Raw genomic sequence first — 17,766 nt, 5'->3', positions numbered from 1 at the left:
ACTAACACCTCATCAGCAAGTGCAAGCAATTCAACTTGAAGGGAAAATGTGTGCACCAGTGCTATGTCATCACAAGGCTAGCCCAATACCACCATGGAGTGAGTGTGGTGTTTTATGTCAGGCTGGTACTAGCATGTGTAAGCAACTTGAAAGGATAAATAATGCCAACGCATGCAATATATGTTAACACCAGGCTGGCACTAACACCTGATCAGCATGTGTAAGCAACTGGAGGGATTAATGCCTGGACCAGTACTTGACTCAGCCAGTGCTAACACTGTGCTGACACTAACATCTCACCAGCTTGCGTTCACAGCTGGAAGGGCAACTGTCTGAAACAGGCTGACACCAAAATAGCATATCGGAAAGGAATTGTTGAGTTATAGGGTATATATCGGGACAATGTAATGGACACCACACATCACATTAACCTGAACAACAATAGTGTATACATGTTTTCATTTAGTTAATAAACTGATACAGATTGCCATAGGGAACTTGAAAACCTGCCATGTTGAACGTTGTATCATGGGAAATGTGATAATAAATACTAATGAATTGGTATTGTAAACAAAACTGTTTCATTGTATGCAACCACGAATGGTCAATTCATAGTTACCCTGACCATTGTGGACGTTTTTTTTTATTGGTAGCTCCAGATTAGGTATTACGATAACCACAGATAATCCCATAGTCCTTTGCATGTGAGCATGCTCAGTCTGGATTGCAAGTTTCCTATTCAGAGTTGATACATGTATTTGGGGTTACAAACTAATGAAGGTCATTCCTTTATACTAAATACATAGTATAAATCAATGCATATAGATGGTGAAACAGGACAGAGTTCAAGTCAAATTGTCATATGGCATATAACCACTTGTGATTTCATAAAAGTAACTGGTTGTGGGGTTTCATCAGAAGAAAGATGAATGTGTAATATAAAGTCAATATGCGTAATTTTAAATCTGTTGTACAACCAAGATTTTTATTTCATTCAGTAGATCACAAAATTCCTGTGCTCAAGATACTATAAACAAATGAAATAATACATTTGGTATGTGTGATTTCATTAACTTTCCTTTCAAAACTGAAAATCTAGTGTCTACAGTTTTTCTCTTCCCATTGGAACACAATCTGTTCATTACATGTTTTTGAGCAAGACAACTGTATGGTTGCTGATATTATGTATGGAGGCCTATGAGTGACATTCAACAATGTTGGTACCAGTGTAAAGTACAGTGTCCTACAAGTGACATTCAACTACATTGCTGTGAGACAGGCAACTGTCAACCATGTTATGCTGAGTGTAAAATACAAAACCATCACACTAAATATTTGATTTACGTTTGTCTTGGCACAACATGTCTACAAATGCTATAGTGTCAACTTCTGACACTGTTCATTGATGGGCAAGATCTGGTCAGGTCATTGCAAGCCACCCCCCCCCCCCCCCCAACTATTTGATACTTTATCTATTGATAGACAATGAGCACCTTATAGGCTTGAATTATTGAAACCACACATAAATGTTGCTATGGCAATGCAACAAACCAAAATACGCAAAAAGCTAGCTAGAGTGAACATGGATAAGTATGGTCAGATTATAACAGTATACCATATCTGTTGTGATATCTTGAATTACTCCCATTATTCTTCCAAGTGCAAAATTACTCTGAAAGTCACACATTATTGAATTTCCTGAGCATTTTCCTCACAATAAAATTTTATGTGAATCTGGATGTTCCTCACACGTTTAAAATATATACAAATGTTAATAAACAATATGCGATTCTCATCAATTTCACTCTGTTATGGCGAGAAATAAAAATACCTTAAAACCTACTACCTCATACACACAAAAAAACCTAATACTTCTAAGTGATATATTTCAAGTAATATACTGGCACTGTCTAAAGCCGAGGGCTATACTTTCTAAAAGGCTGGATTAAACCTGCAATAGCTGCAACTGGGACATTTTTTTTCATCAAATAACAAAGATATAGTCACTAAAAATTGATCTGTTACTTAGAAAATAACATTGTATCTGGTAATTAGTGGATAATATTATCTGTAGGTAGTGTAGTGACAGATCACTTCATCCCAATTTCAACTGGTTCCATTTCAACTTGTTTCATTCTACTCACTCCAATGTTAACTCGCACTAATTTCAGCAGATCAGATTTGTGGGCTGATTGCTTGGTTTTTTTTTATTTTATGTGTTTACCATAAAAAATCTGGTTTTCTTACCAAACTGATGGAAGGATAAACCAAATTGAAAGTCAATATAGTGGATCGTCTACTGCACTGTAATGTCTTTTGTAACTGAAATCAGGAAACACAATCATGACCACATCGCACTAATCCTAATGCAACCTCACTGACTTCCAGGAATTGATCCCGCCAAACTTTGTACCTTATTTTATGATGGAAATCAAGATGAATGATGGGCACAAATAGCCAGGGAATCAGCCTTTTCGTTTTGATACATTCTATCAGTGCATTGCCAATTTTCACACATGTACATGTAAATTATATTGCAAAGATCTACAAATTGCTCTTACCACATGATTTTGAAAGGGATTGAGAAGAAGAATGAAAATAGGATGAGTTAATATTGGGGCGAGTTGAAATTGGGACGAAGTGAATGACAATCTGACTAGTCACCATGTTAAAACTTTACTAGTTATAACTGGAGTATCATTTTTTGATCAGAAACAACTGAAAACTGTTAAAACAATAATTAGACAGTGTACACGTTAATCAGTGGCTGATATAATCCAAAAGCTGTACAGAAACACGTTGAAATCATGATTGCCATTGAGGGTACTGAATTCAAGGTGCAAATCCAAAAATCAATTTGATTTGATTTTATCGTGCATACAGCTATAAAAATATATTTATCCACAGGTGGTGTGATCTGTTCACAGTGTATGATATTACAAGTAAGTTATTGTACCTAACACAGGTGATGTGATCTGTTCACAGTGTATGATATTATAAGTAAGTTATTGTACATACCAAACATATTTAAAAAGAATGTTCCAGTTACAGCTACTGCATGCTTTAACAGCAGTATTACAAGAATCATTTTGTACAGAAATACAGTGCATTACAGCGATGTGGTCTGTATCTTAGTTTATGATTCTTGGTGGTTTCTTTTGCTTCATTTTCCACAGAAACATATTGAATCATGTCTAGTGACTGGTGCATCTCATATAATGTAATAAAAACATGGCATAATATTGGGATATCAATTTCTTTTTTTTTTAAATGCCAGTGTCAGTTACCATGCTTCTGTAAGCATACTCAACCACCTCCACCATACTGTCTTGACACTGGTTTGTTAGGACTGTGTACTGAATATTTGCATTTACATACTGACTAGCTAGAAAGCCTACCTCAGTTACAGACTGACACTTTAATTGTACATCAACAGTTTGATAAAGTTTAGCATTTTCACATAGAAAGCATGATATGGTACAAAATTTGTATATTCATTCACATGTATTCTTTTCACACTATGTCTGTTACTACCAAAAGCAGAATGGCTATAAAGTTTAAATTATGCATCACAATACTTTCTGTGTCTCACACAAGGTTTTTTTTGTTACAAATTACATTAAAACAAAATACAGACACTGCTGGCATGCATGCATAATTATAAAAGTATACATTGTATCTCAGTGTGAATACAAATCAATGGATGAAACAAGGAAGATTCAACCACAAATTTGTTTGTGTTCACAGTGAGATAAAATGTAACCTGTCACATGTATGTGTGCTATCAGTGTCTATTTTGTAATTCATGACAAATGTAAAAACTTTGAGTCACCGGATTGAAACTCTGTAGTCTTCTTGGTTTAGTAGTATAAAAAGATATTAATTTTCTAATGTGGAGTCTTTGTCCTCCAATTTCTTAAGTCTCTTTCGTTCTACTTGAAGCAATAAATCTAATGCTGTCCAAATCTTTTTGTCTCCACTTTCACTCTGATTACCAGTTTGCTGTGTTTGTCTTCCAACTCCTTTGCCTTGTACTTGACTGAACTGAATCGGTGCAATTAGTCCAACAGTGTTAGGCTCCTGATGTTCTATTTCCATATTAACTGGAGTTATGTTGCCAGGTGAAGTGTTATCTGGAAATTTTTCAATGACAACATTATTTTCACTACTGGGTGAAGTATTCTCTGATATGGGATCCTGGTTACCTTTAACTGGTGATTTTTCTGTTTTAGTTGATTGAGTTTCACTATTTGTTCCCTCTTTCTGATCAGTACGTTTCTTCTTTAAGTGTTTTTCTTTATGTTTACGTTTGTGTTTCTTGTGTCGATGTTTGTGTTTCTTTGATGTTTTAACATGTGTTACTTCAATATCTGAATCACTGATTGAAAGCTTGTAGGTGTTTCTGTTTCTACGTCTACCTGTATTTTCATATGCTCCCATAAACTCAACACTGGAACTTTTCCTGTGTGATCGTGAATGACTTGTATGTCTTGATGAGTCGGATCTACTTCTACTCCTACGAGATCTGGATGTCAACTCTGGATAGTAAGAATGACTCCTTGAACTAGACCCCTCAGTCATGCTTGAGGTATGACTTTTAGATTTACTACTGTTTGTTTTGGTGGATGCTTTACTGAAATTTGAGCTACTAGTACTACTGAAATAGTGTTCATCATTTCCATGGTGATGTGTTCTGTGTCTGTAGTCCCTGATGGGTGAACGTGATCTGCTGTGATTGCGACTATACCTGTATGATGACCGTGAATGATGCCTTGACAAGTAAGCCCTATCACTAGCATCAGAGTCTGTTGACAGAAAGCTGTCACGACTGGAAGATCTATGGTAATGCCTGGAGGAGTAGCGATAGCTAGATTGCTTCACATGTTTTGTTTTCTGTTTTCTTTTACCACCTGGTTTGTCATGCCTATCTCTTCTTGGACTGTATGAATAATTGCTGTAACTACTACTTCTATCTCTATATCTGTACCTGTCACTACTGCGACTGCGACTGCGACTGGAACTACTACTGCTGTGCCAATACCTCTCACTACTATCACTGTGACTCCTATGATAATCATGATCATGTCTACTCTTGTATCTCCTTGAACTTCTTTGTCGTCCACTTTTCTTGGTTTTCTTTTTGCTTTCAGTACTAACTGAGTTTTTCTTCTGTTCTACATCTGATGACAACACAATAACAGCCTCAGGAGTACGCTGTGAAGTAGGTTTCACATATCCAACAAACATAACATCATTGCCATCAGAGATATCTGATTCTTCATTGTTATTTATTTCAGGTGGTTCTGGATTATGTGTATCTGAAAGTTCTTTTTTCAGCCTAGAACTTGATGAAGATAGCTGTTCTGAACTTGTTCCTGGTTGGGGCAGCACTCCAATTGTACTTGAAGTGCTAGGTTGAATATCTAGAAGATTAGACACAATGGGGATTTGATCCTGTGAACTGTCACTACTAGAAGAATCTGGTGATAATGAAATAAGTGGAATATCTTCCTGGATTATTCTAGCCTGTTGTCTTGGATTAACCTGTGAATAGTCATACTCCACATGTGTGTCATATCCCCTCATATCATAAGGTGACTGGGCAAAGCGTATCAATTCTTGAATAAACTGTTCAGTTCTGTGGTAAAGAAAGGGTCGGATATATTCCTGGAATTCTTCACTCTGCATGTCTACCTGAGGAACGTAAGACATGACTAGATTTGTCATGAACATAGCATGATCTGTATTGTTAGTGAAGAGCACTTCAAACTCCCTTCTCAGCCAAGGCACTAGTCTGTGCATACAAGCTGGGTTCCTACGAAAAAATTCTGCACTAACATTCCTGACACGAGCACGTGTAACTGGTGCACCATCAGAAAGTCCAAATGCATACACCAGTCGACGTCGATCAAATGCAGCAGCTTGTAGTCTTTGACGTTGAGACCTTCGAGTTGCCCGATTCAGAAACCAATTGCGACGGTGTGCAAGGTGTTGTCTCCTTTGTTCTGTTAGTGTACTTCTATACCTGAATCTTGCATCATTGGTGGCCATGCCAAGAGATCCATTGTGTGTAGGTGGAAGGTAGTACTGGTCATACATCTCATTGGATTTTATATTGTGTATAATGGACCGGAATGGAGTTTTACACAGTGGACAGGTTGCTTTGACCTTGGACCATTCTTGAAGACATACAAAACAGAAAGTATGGAAACAGCCATCTGTGAAAGACTTGTTTTCAAACTTTCCAAGACAGATAGAACAATTGTTTTCAGGGGATTTGGCGCCCTCTCTGTTATTTGGTGACTGAGTGTTATCCTTGTCACTAGTTATGCCTTTCTCATCTCCACTGCGGCTTGACCTTGGGGTCACTGTTGGCGATATGTCCATCTCTTCCATCATCTTTCCAATACTGTATATATTACTTAGTGATGAAATTAGTCAGGAGGGTCTTTAGCTGTCATGATGTATATTTCCTCACAGAAGCCAGAAAGCTGGATTTCAAAATCCTAAAACAGAACAGTACATTAAAATTTATAAATACAGTATTTAGTTTCTAATTATGCATCTAGTTATCATTACATGGACAACCTTAATCATGCAACTCTTTATTTTAATACAAGTAGCTTCACGACAAATTTGGGACTAATTAAAGCACAACATTTCAAAATATAGTTTATTTTCTTTAAAACTAACACAATACATGTTGGATACTTCTGCCTGAGTTTCTCTTTTACATTTTAAAAAAATCTATTCTAATCTATTATATATAGTATTGAATATAATAAATAATGTTGTGTAATGGACAATTAATACATCAGTGCATGGTATTTATCAAATACCCACACATTGTCACAACAAACATTTTCCGTATTATTAAATCTTATATGAGATAATACATTTTGACAGGAGAGAGAACTGATATTTTGCTGAATCACATTGCCAAGAAAATCTTAAGAAAATACTTGTTATGGAGTATCTGCTTCTGCTTTATACTGTGCAAAACACCTTGCAGTTATCATGCACGGGTCAAGTGTGGTACTGGAGTGATGTGATGAGTTTACAATATTTTATGTGCGTTGTTTACAATTCTTGTAAGTTTACTTGTTGAAGTGTTTTGAAAGAGTTGATCTGATTCTGTTTTATACTGTGCAAAATACCTATATGTCAAGTGACAAAATATTAGTTGATAAACTGTTTCAGACACGTTTAATATGATCAATAATGTATCATCCCACAATACCAGACTCAGCAGCCAAAACAATATTCTAATTTCTATATGTCCTCACAACCAAATTAATGACAATGTCCAAAGCATTATGACATGCTGGTGCAATCACTTTTCATAAGCTTACTGAAAAAGTTTTAAGACTAATTTATAGAAGCATAGTTTAAATGAGTGTTTCTGTCGTTTTATTGATCCCCTATATTGTATTTGTCTTACATTTGTATTTCTGTGTATGTTTTACTTATCCTGTTTTTGTTGTCTTTTAGAGGGGCCTGGGGAAGACTAGCTTTTAACTATTAAACCCAGTTATCTGTATGATTTTTAACCCTCTTTAAATAAAGTTTAAATAAATAAATAAAGCTGTTCTAGCATTGGCAGGTTTATTTCCATTCTTATGACATATCCATATTTGACGATGAGATCCTACTGCAATAGGGATTATCTGTACTACAAATACATGTATTTGTTTTGTCAACAAATTCTGAAATCTTTCCTCCCTTCTTTCTTTTCTATATTCTTCAGTATTGTAATATACCTATCTATCACTGAAGACAATGGTATGTAGCCCACGCACTGTAAAAAATATGTAGTACTTTATACTAGTCATCATCATGTACCCTCGGCTCGAACTGGGCTGGTCAAAGGTTGAGATCATGTCTACTTGTTCTTCCTGGACATCACATTTTACTCACTACGAAGTTATCAAGACATGTAACGTAGGTTGCGGTATATGACGATGACGGTAGACCGGCGATATTAATATGCTGATTAATAATGAGTCTGAACACGGATTATGGAAGGTGATTAGGGGTTCACGTTCGCTTGTATTCGGTATGGGGTACTACACAACATGGTAAGACTTAGTGAAGGGCGGTCCGAACTGATGATGATATATATGTACACACGTACGTCATTCTGTTTTTTCTACACCAGTAATGGAAACCTACCGAGACTAACACGGTCACAGACATGGACGGTTTACACGTAAATTAAAATAATGCTTTAAGTATGTGTGTACTTACTCTGCTTTGCTGCAAACACTGGGGTTACAAAACACGAAGGGACGAGAGAAAAAGAGTAAAGTCATCAAAGTGCGCCCGCGCAGTTCATTTACCAGTTAGCTTCCTGGTACCCCTATTGAATGACTTGATTGGTCATAATTTGGGACGATAATTTCGATTGGCCAATCAAAAGCATGGTTTCAAAGAAGAACATCGAATGAAGCCATACTTGAAAACAATGGTGGACACATACCGTTGATAGCTAACCCGTACCCGGTACCCGTTGCTGATTGTTCCGTGTGTAAACCAGTGAGGTATGTTTCCTGTGAAAGGTCTTGGAAGATAATTCAAGATGAACATCGTCGTTAGTAGGAACGCTACAGAAGTAATCATTGCATTGGTAAGAACATTGAATTTGGAAGCAGGTGTTTAAAAAGTATAATTTCAGTAAAATTTCACTATATAGTTTCGCATATAATTTATCAACTTTATTATGGGAATATTGGAAATAATGCTATATTATTGGTCAAATACTGATCATGCTAAGATATCTCTATTCTGTACTTCTGGTATTGTTGCAAGTGTGGTAATTGTAATATTGGTATAGTAAAATTGCAATCAATGTACCACATATTAGAATGCTTAAGAAATGCACCGAATTTTACACTAACCAGTAAACCAGTCTGTATACGTATGTGACTGGGCCACTAAAAAGGAACACGCTAAAAAGAGGAATTGTGACTTTTGTTTTGTGTGAACAAATTCAAGAACCAAGATTGTCCAGAATAATGTATAATTTCATGGCATTTATAATTATATCCAGTTTTGACAATTTTTCAGTGTATTTTTGTTTTATTTTATATTTTTTGTCTTTTTGAAAATAAAGTTTCGATTGTAGCAACTCACTCATGACCGACTGTAGTACTTACCATGACAAGTTTATGTTTTACTTAATACTGAACGTCTTTCCACGTCTTATGTGGAGATTTATATTTACTGAACATCTCATAAACATTGTGTGTTACAGTTTTTGTCGGCATTGGTACTCCTGACATGGGGCTTTGTAATATATGCTGGTAGAAGTGCAGCCACGAGAGTGTATCCAGAATTAGGCCTGCCTCCAGACTGGTAGTGGCCTAGCAGTAGGAGGCCAGCCTCCAGACTGGTAGTGGCCTAGCAGTAGGAGGCCAGCCTCCAGACTGGTAGTGGCCTAGCAGTAGGAGGCCAGTCTCCAGACTGGTAGTGGCCTAGCAGTAGGAGGCCAGCCTCCAGACTGGTAGTGGCCTAGCAGCAGGAGGCCAGTCTCCAGACTAGTATTGGCCAAGCAGTAGGAGGCCAGCCTCCAAACTGGTGATGGTATCAAGACTGTATGAATACATGCACCTGTGAAAGTCTGCAATTGTGTTAACTTCTTAATGACATGAATCTGTATATTGTAAGGCGTCAAGCCTCTCTACCAGAGGTGTATTTTGTTTGTATACAAATCGCTACAAGCTGAGCAAAACAGGATTAACTTGTGAAAGAGAGAACTCTTCTTTTTGGCCATGAAATCATGGATGTATTAATGAACAGTATTACACCCATGGTGAAATGAACTTTGTTTTGAATACATTATAGATTGCTGGATGAAACAAACTGCCAAAGAGAATAACTACCCACATATCAAAGCTATTGACTTGAACCATGGACTTATGATTAGTTTGGGTGGTTACACAATCTAATATAAACAGGACATAAATATTACCCACAAAGAAAGGATGTCTTGTTTTGGTCAAAGATATTGGTCAACAGTAATTGCCACATCCAATAAAGTAGATATGTTACCTTGTACAGTTCTATAGATTGTATAGACTCACTCTATGTTCACTATAAAGTTCATAGATGCCCTGTGTTTATTCTAAGGTTTGGAAACCTGGTAACGGATAAAATTTAAGTTATATTGAGTGGCATTTTATCTACTTTATAGTCTACATACTATCATACACAGCTTTTGTAGTATTTTGACCCCGTCAATGAATGACTCCTCTTCTAAATAGTATAAAATATCTTAACTTATCAAGACAAATCACTCTTGTCACATTGCTGAAAACATATTCTTTGAAGAAGAAAAAATGTAGATATTGTGTGAAATGAGTCCAAGGACTCAGGAGAGAAAATAGAGAATTTTGTTATTGAATCTGTATAAAGTTGTACATTTTTTGTATTATTTCTGAACTTGTGCGTAAATATAGATAAGCTACCTAGTATACATATTCATTAGATCACTCAGCATTCTTCAGCTGTTATTGTTACATTCACATTTTGTAAGAACTTTTCATAATGAAATCCTGGATGCTTTGAAGATGCTTTATATTTTCTTTAATAAAACCTCAAGTACTTTAATGAATGGATTTTTTTTCATGTTAATTCAGCCATATATTTGTATATATTGATGGACATTAAAACTGTAAATTGAGAATGTAATTTAAAACTTAAATTAAAAGAATTAAACTGAAAATGTATTTTGAAAGCTAAGATTAAAAAAAGTGATCATACAGAGTGTGGTGATACTGGTATTATATTGGTAACATAATTGAAGAAATAGGTAAGGCAATGAATGTGATTCTTCCCTATCTGTGCTTAGCATAGTGACAGTGATCTCTATTATTATGGTTATAAGGTGTGCTTTTAGATCAAAACTGTACTTATTTGAATCATAGAAGAGGAAGAATAGGCATGTGTTGTTAGTTCATGAAAGGGACTTAAGCTAAGATACCAGACATCTATCTATCTGTCAGTTTCATCAATATCTCAAAAATAGCACCAATGGCATTGTAGCACAACTGTACAAATTGTTTAAATGTTTATATCATGTCTACCCATACTGTTATCTTTGCAATATAGCCTGTTATTAGGCTGTTGCCATGGGCGTGGTCTTGTTGCTAGGCATGCACTGGGTAATGTTTATTTTCTGAATGTCTGTCAACTTGCCTGTCCGTCCATGTTGCTCCCTTTGCAATATACACCATCGTTTAGCTGTTGCCATGGGTATGGTCTTGTTGCTAGGCATGTATGTTTTTATTTTCTGAATGTCTGTCAACTTGCCTGTCCATCCCTGTTGCTCCCTTTGCAATTTACACCATCATTTGGCTTTTGCCATGGGCATGGTCATGTTGCTAGGGACACGTTTATTCATTGAATGTTTATCAACTTGTCTACCAATCTCTGTTGTTACAATATACACCATTGTTATATTTATTATAAGCCCCATAAAAGTCTTGATGATTTCATGACATCAATAAAACAATAAATTTCCATTCCTGGAAGCTATTGGCCCAAATAAATCATATTTTTGCTCCAAATTCACACGTCTGTGCTGTGATTATTTTCATCCAACAATTTCCCATCTAGACACCCAAACCCCATCAAATCTCAAGGCAATCGGTCTGGCATTTTTTTACTTTGTCATCAAAAACACACACACATCCATACATCACACAAACACACAGACATTTTGTGATGGCTAAAGCACTACTGAACAACCTCAGTGTTCTGTTGTGCTAAAAACCCCTTGCTGCTTTGAAATGAAATTTGGTAAAGAGATTCTGGTAACTAATGTGTAGAGCTACTAATAGGTTTACTGCCTATGAATATTAATTCTGCATTTCCATAAATAACAATTCTTGGTTAAATTAGACAATATCTTCAGAATGCAAGCTTCAAACTTCTTATAGTTCAAAACAAACACTATTCATTGTATTATACTATGCACAAGCCAGGTTCAACAAAAATATATACTCTGGTCGTTCTCTGTCACGACAACGTAAGTCTTGTCATGTCTATGAAAATGTTTCCGTGTTCAAAATAAGAGTAAAAAAACCTACAATTGTAGTCACTTTCCCAGATTTCTTTTTATATTACTGGCGATGGCATAATTATATTATTACCCCTAATATTTTTCTTCAATCAGCCGGAAAATGAGTGACCTAAGGGGCCTTGTCACTGCTCGTCTAGCAACTCAGTGACAAGGACCCCTTAGGTCATTCATATTATTCCTTGACTGAATAAAGAAAAATATTGTGGAATAACGTCTAATTATTCTTGTTAAACCTAGTCAGTCAAATATTGAGAAACTAACCCAAAGGAACACTTTCACAGTTTACATCTGGTTTTACACAAGTCTTGGATTTTGCATTTACTGGTTATAATATAAATACCATGCCTAGTCTAGTTGATTGCAATCAACAATAGACTTCTGTAAAGTCATTGTTGGTAATCCTATTATCGATGTCAAGCCACCAAATGCTTCTCCATCTAAAACAATTAATATGGCTGTTATAGCACAACTTAAAGAAATTCATTGTTCATGCAATATACCCAAGGTTTTGAATAGTTGATGACATATGCATGAGCATCAAGAAATGGAGTCAACTAGTCAAAACCAAGGAATGTATGTGTGTGTGTGTGTGTGTTTCAAAGAGTGTAATGATATTTGATTTCAAAAAAGCAAAAACAAGACACACAGTAGTCTATTTTAAAACTTTTATTCTGTACATCAAATTACAGGTGCAGTTTATAAACACAAAGAAATCTGAAGCTGTGTACTCTAGTAGTACGGTATGGTCTAACTCAGACCACTAAAGTCAAATACTTTAGTGGTCTGAGGGTCTAATAAACACTTGTTGTCCTAGGCAATGGCTGTGGTCCTGTATGTCATAGAATCATTATTGTTATAGCAAATGATGTTCAGTACTACCATTCAATCATAACTCCAATAAAAAAATCCGTCAAAAATCCCAAGAAACATATCCATTCAATCTGTGAAACTGCTATGCACATCCATGCTAGTAATGGTCAACTTATTTCAGTAGTGATGTCACTGATAGCACATATCAACGCACTCTAGTTTCGTCTAGTTCTGCTTCACCCTAAGCAAAATCAAATACAGATTTGTTAGTAATTATGAACTGCAAAGAAAACAAAAGCTTGATAGTCAATAATGAATGTAATATTAAAATTCATTCATTCATTCATTACTCCAGTAACATATTATTATCGGAAGTACAGATGGTGAAAGTCTGGTTTTCAAGTTTGTTTTTTCCTCCCCAAATGTCTGATTTTCAATGAGTTTTCAAATACAAATTGGAACCTTGCATGGCTGTGAAAGCTTGTCATATTCCATTAACACAGTGTTTGCCAATATCAAATTAAGATTTACAGTAAAATAAAATAAAAATCCATCTCTGCCAGTGTGTGAGAGTTTCTACAATGTAGGTTAGTCTATGGTTGGGTAATACTGCCTGAATGACTTGACACTACACAGCTATTACCTTATAATATAAACAAATTGTACTTACTGGGAAAACAGGTGACTTAGACATCACCAAAGCACCAGGTTTGTTCTAAAGTGAGGGGGAAAAAGAAATATTAAAACCAAATTACACAATAGAGTACTTCTCTGTGGTGGATAAATGAATTCTTAGATGTGAATGTATTGGTATGCATTGCAAGATAAATACAGGGTTCATACACTTAGATGTGAATATACTATGTGATTTTTGGGGGGTGGTTTTACCCAAGGATGTATTTCGGCACAATGACTACACATGCACATTCTATGTTATGTGCATTCTCCACGTGGAGGGCGCTATTTACAATACCATTGTCAGGCAGTCCAGGCAGCCAGTCACAAATGAATCTACCCTGTGTGAGCGTACGGGCTTTGCCTAGTTATATTAGATAATATGGCCTATGGTGATACCACCGCCACCTTAAGGTACATGTAAAGTGGATGACTGTGTAAACTTACCGCTACATGGTATTTGATACAGTAGTGAGAACCCCACACAGGTAAGACAAACAGAAAAAACCAACGTCTACCAAAGTAGAAGCCACGTGTTAGAGCATAATTCTGGAAATAAACACACACAGAATACCTGGTATATATTATGTAGTTATATACATTTCATTTTTATTATAATGTAGATGACTCAAATCCCTTGTTATATTTTTGGTCGAACTTTTAGTCATAAGACCAAATAAAATAAATTGTGCATTAATTGTTTCCAATAACTAACAATCGTACACGTTTTTTAAACAAAAAGAGAAGAAATTCCTTGTCTTCTTGACCTTCACACATGTCCGTTTTCTTTCCTGAGTGATGCCTGTAAATATTTCATCAAAGTATCACAGAAGGGATATTCTCACCGATATTTTGTTTGTTTTTGGGTCGAAGCAATAATTTTTTTTAATTTTAAAAGATAAATAGAATAAAATCCTGACCTACCTACCCTATTTTCTGAGGCCATATGTTATCAGAAACACACTATTTTTTTCTATGTAAATGTTAATTTCAATAATATGCAGTACTGCTTTCCATCCAAGCAACTATGTTCTTTATCACAAACTATAGTGGGAACCTACACATTAATACATCCATGTTACAACCATGCTTGACTTGCATATTTTTCTACAGGTACAATTAACCTTAAAACTGTTCCTGATTCTGGGCTCATTTAGCTGAAATTAATTCATTAACAATTTAATGTTGCATCTGTACATCCAATCATGTAATTAATTAAGTTTTGAAGCATGACTAAAGTAAATACCAATTATTACTATTTCATACTAGTTAACTAAATGGATTGCCTATCAATTGTATCAATATTTTGGAAGTTGGAACTCTGGTACATAAATGAGATTAATCAGTTAAGTTTTGGTTCATCATATTCCACAATTTCACATCAAAGATGTGACAACACAACAACAACAACAATAACAACAACAAGAAAATCAAGACAACACAACAGCTTGCCGAGTTAATGATGACCATGTACAATATCTCAGACCATACTAGGTCTGAGATATAATCATGGTACACACTTTGATTGTGATTCGCTTTTTATCCTTGGTATCAATTGTATCAATATTGTGGAAGTTGGAACTGTGGTACATCAATATGATTAATCAGTTCAGTTTCGGTTCATAGTATTCCTCAATTTCACATCAAAGATGTAACAACAGCAGCAGCAGCAACAACAACAACAACAACAACAACAACAACAACAACAACAACAGCAACAACAACAACAACAACGAAATAAAAAGAACACAACAGCTTGCTGAGCTAACGTTGACCGCGTACAATATCTCAGACCTAGTCCTGCTTGCATACAGAGTAATCCGGGACTCGATTCTGATTGTCCCTCCTGTTAGAGTGGTGACGGATCAACTCGTCCCAGTTTCAACTCGTCCCATTTCAACTCGGCCCACTCAACTCGTCTGATTTTCAACTCGCCCCAATTTCAACTCGCCCCATTTTCAACTCGCCCCAACTCTTTACAATATAATTTACCTGTGCATATATGAAATCGAAGCTACTAGCACTCAGTTTGGAGGGTCTGTGGTATTTCGTATTCCACTAATGAAGTACCACTTGCGCTTAAAACACATACTACAAGTTGCCTTAAGTAGGGAGAGGAGACACGTTTCCAAAACCCGTAAGCGCGGAAGTCGTAAGTGTGTCAGTCACTAATATATTTCTTAGTTGGGTTGTAAACATTAAGTCTTAATGTGGAAAGTGATATTCCATGTCTGAGAAAAGTTGTAGTGCTAGAATAAGTTCTAGATCTAGCAAACACTTAGCCAAAATCCACACCACTTTCTGCTACGAAATGTTACATTTTCTACACTTCAACTGGCCATGTAGGTAAAATCATGTCCCCACGCTGTACTTCGAGTCCATGTATCATTTAGATTTATAAACGTTTACTAGTGTTGTTGGGGCGAGTTGAAAATGGGACGAGTTAAAAATGGGGCGAGTTGAAATTGGGGCGAGTTGAAATTGGGACGAAGTGAATCGCAATCGTTAGAGTCAAGTCAGGACTATCTGTAAGCTGTAACTGTAAGCAGGACTATCTCAGACCATACTAGATCTGAGTCAAAAATCATGGTACACACTTTGATTGTGATTCGCTTTAGCCCCAACATTAACTCGTTCCATTTTCAACTCCCTTTCAAAATCATGTAGTAAAGTAATTTGCATATCTTTGCAATATGATTTACATGTACATGTATGAAAATCGGGAATGCACTGATACTGTGATAGCACTGTTTATGTGTTATTGATAGAAGCCTTCATGCAACGTATACTATACGAGGTAAGGGCCTCTTCCAGATTTTTTTATGTGAAACACATAATGAAAAATAAAAACAAGCAATCAGCCCACAAATCCGATGCACTGATATTGATTATTGGGGCGAGTTGAATCATGTCAATGGGGTAGTTGAAATCGGACAAGTTAAAATTGGGATGAAATGCTTGTGATCATTTTGTGATCCGTCACCACAGGCATTTGTTTCCCGAGTTATGGCTCAGAATATTTCTATCAGAATACATTAAAATGACGATAATATCGTTAATATTGACGTATTAAACCAAGACTATATGAAAGGGGTAAAATTACACATGTTTCTGTGATCGCGCAGTTTCACTAAATGCGAAGGAAGACACATTTAGTGAAACTGCGCGATCACAGAAACATGTGTAATTTTACCCCTTTCATATAGTCTTGGTTTAATACGTCAATATTAACGATATTATCGTCATTTTAATGTATTCTGATAGAAATATTCTGAGCCATAACTCGGGAAACAAATGCCTGTGTCCGTCACCCACAGGGCAGGGTAGATGCAGTATAGCGGTTTCGCTACGTCGCTCTCGGTCCTCTGCTTGTTTTTCTTTGAAAACCCCGTAAAGAACTAAAAACGAACAATGTTGAGTCACACAAAATAAAATATAAAAAAGAATAAAAAAGTATTGTAAATGGAAACAAAGCTACAATTATTGCAGAAACACACAGGACCCCGTGTACGGTGTAGGGTTAGGGACTTACAAGTCGACTGTCTATCGGTGCTATTAAACGACGAATTGGTTCCGTAAAAGCTTTCTTCACTGGTATCCTTGGTTCATCTCGGGCAAGTACCTGATCAGCTAACCAGTTCCTTTTCGTCTGACGGGCTTCTTTGGCAATCTTTTCGAGGACGTAATCGCCCTTCGCATATTCCGGTATCTCTTGCAGCGACCGCTTCGACATCTTGAATACCGCAAAGCTACCGACAGAGCCAAACGTTGATGGCGCTATGTATGTAGCCGTATGTGTATTGCATCCTGTCATAGTCATAGTACTGGGAGCGCTCAGTGTTTACAACCCGGGTCGGGGGCTGTTGAGGGGGGGTGATATAATACGGCAACCGAGGAGGCTCATGATATCACAAATCAATTTTGATTTTAAAAAAGAAAAAAAGGAAGAAAAGACAAAAAAAGAAAAAAGTATTATTATTTATATTTTTTTTAATTTGTCAATATGTGAGTTCGTACTTTATCATTTTTATGGTTATCTCCTTTGATATGTATTTCACGTAGTCCTGTACCTCAGTATCATGGAATGTTGTGCTGCATTCAATTACACGTACGATCGTGTTTCTCCAAGTGATAATCTTAACAGGATCAGTTTAAATTAAATTAAATTGGATTCTACCTCTATGTATTCCATGATTCCT

At 36.2% G+C, this 17,766-nt stretch overlaps 2 protein-coding genes across 2 annotated transcripts; both read right to left on the bottom strand.

Annotated features, from left to right (window-relative positions):
• Positions 1-1,495: 1,495 nt before the first annotated feature.
• LOC144436206 (uncharacterized) lies at positions 1,496-8,325 on the bottom strand. The gene is made up of 2 exons (XM_078124930.1): positions 8,248-8,325; positions 1,496-6,506 (listed from the first exon to the last, which is right to left on the bottom strand). Exon 2 carries the CDS (start codon positions 6,397-6,399, stop codon positions 3,880-3,882), a length of 2,520 nt encoding a protein of 839 aa, XP_077981056.1. The 5' UTR covers positions 6,400-6,506; positions 8,248-8,325; the 3' UTR covers positions 1,496-3,879.
• Positions 8,326-12,733: 4,408 nt separating this feature from the next.
• Positions 12,734-17,310, bottom strand: LOC144436688 (NADH dehydrogenase [ubiquinone] 1 beta subcomplex subunit 6-like). Its single transcript, XM_078125535.1, has 4 exons — positions 17,100-17,310; positions 14,015-14,116; positions 13,563-13,607; positions 12,734-13,133 (listed from the first exon to the last, which is right to left on the bottom strand). The coding sequence occupies exons 1-4, from the start codon at positions 17,298-17,300 to the stop codon at positions 13,098-13,100; spliced, it is 384 nt and encodes a 127-aa protein (XP_077981661.1). The 5' UTR covers positions 17,301-17,310; the 3' UTR covers positions 12,734-13,097.
• Between the last annotated feature and the right edge of the window lie 456 nt (positions 17,311-17,766).

This window comes from Glandiceps talaboti, chromosome 6 (assembly GCF_964340395.1).
Source record: "Glandiceps talaboti chromosome 6, keGlaTala1.1, whole genome shotgun sequence".
NCBI classification, from domain to species: domain Eukaryota; kingdom Metazoa; phylum Hemichordata; class Enteropneusta; family Spengelidae; genus Glandiceps; species Glandiceps talaboti.
The sequence above is the reverse complement of the archived record's forward strand: the minus strand, read 5'-3'. Positions and strand labels throughout refer to the sequence as shown.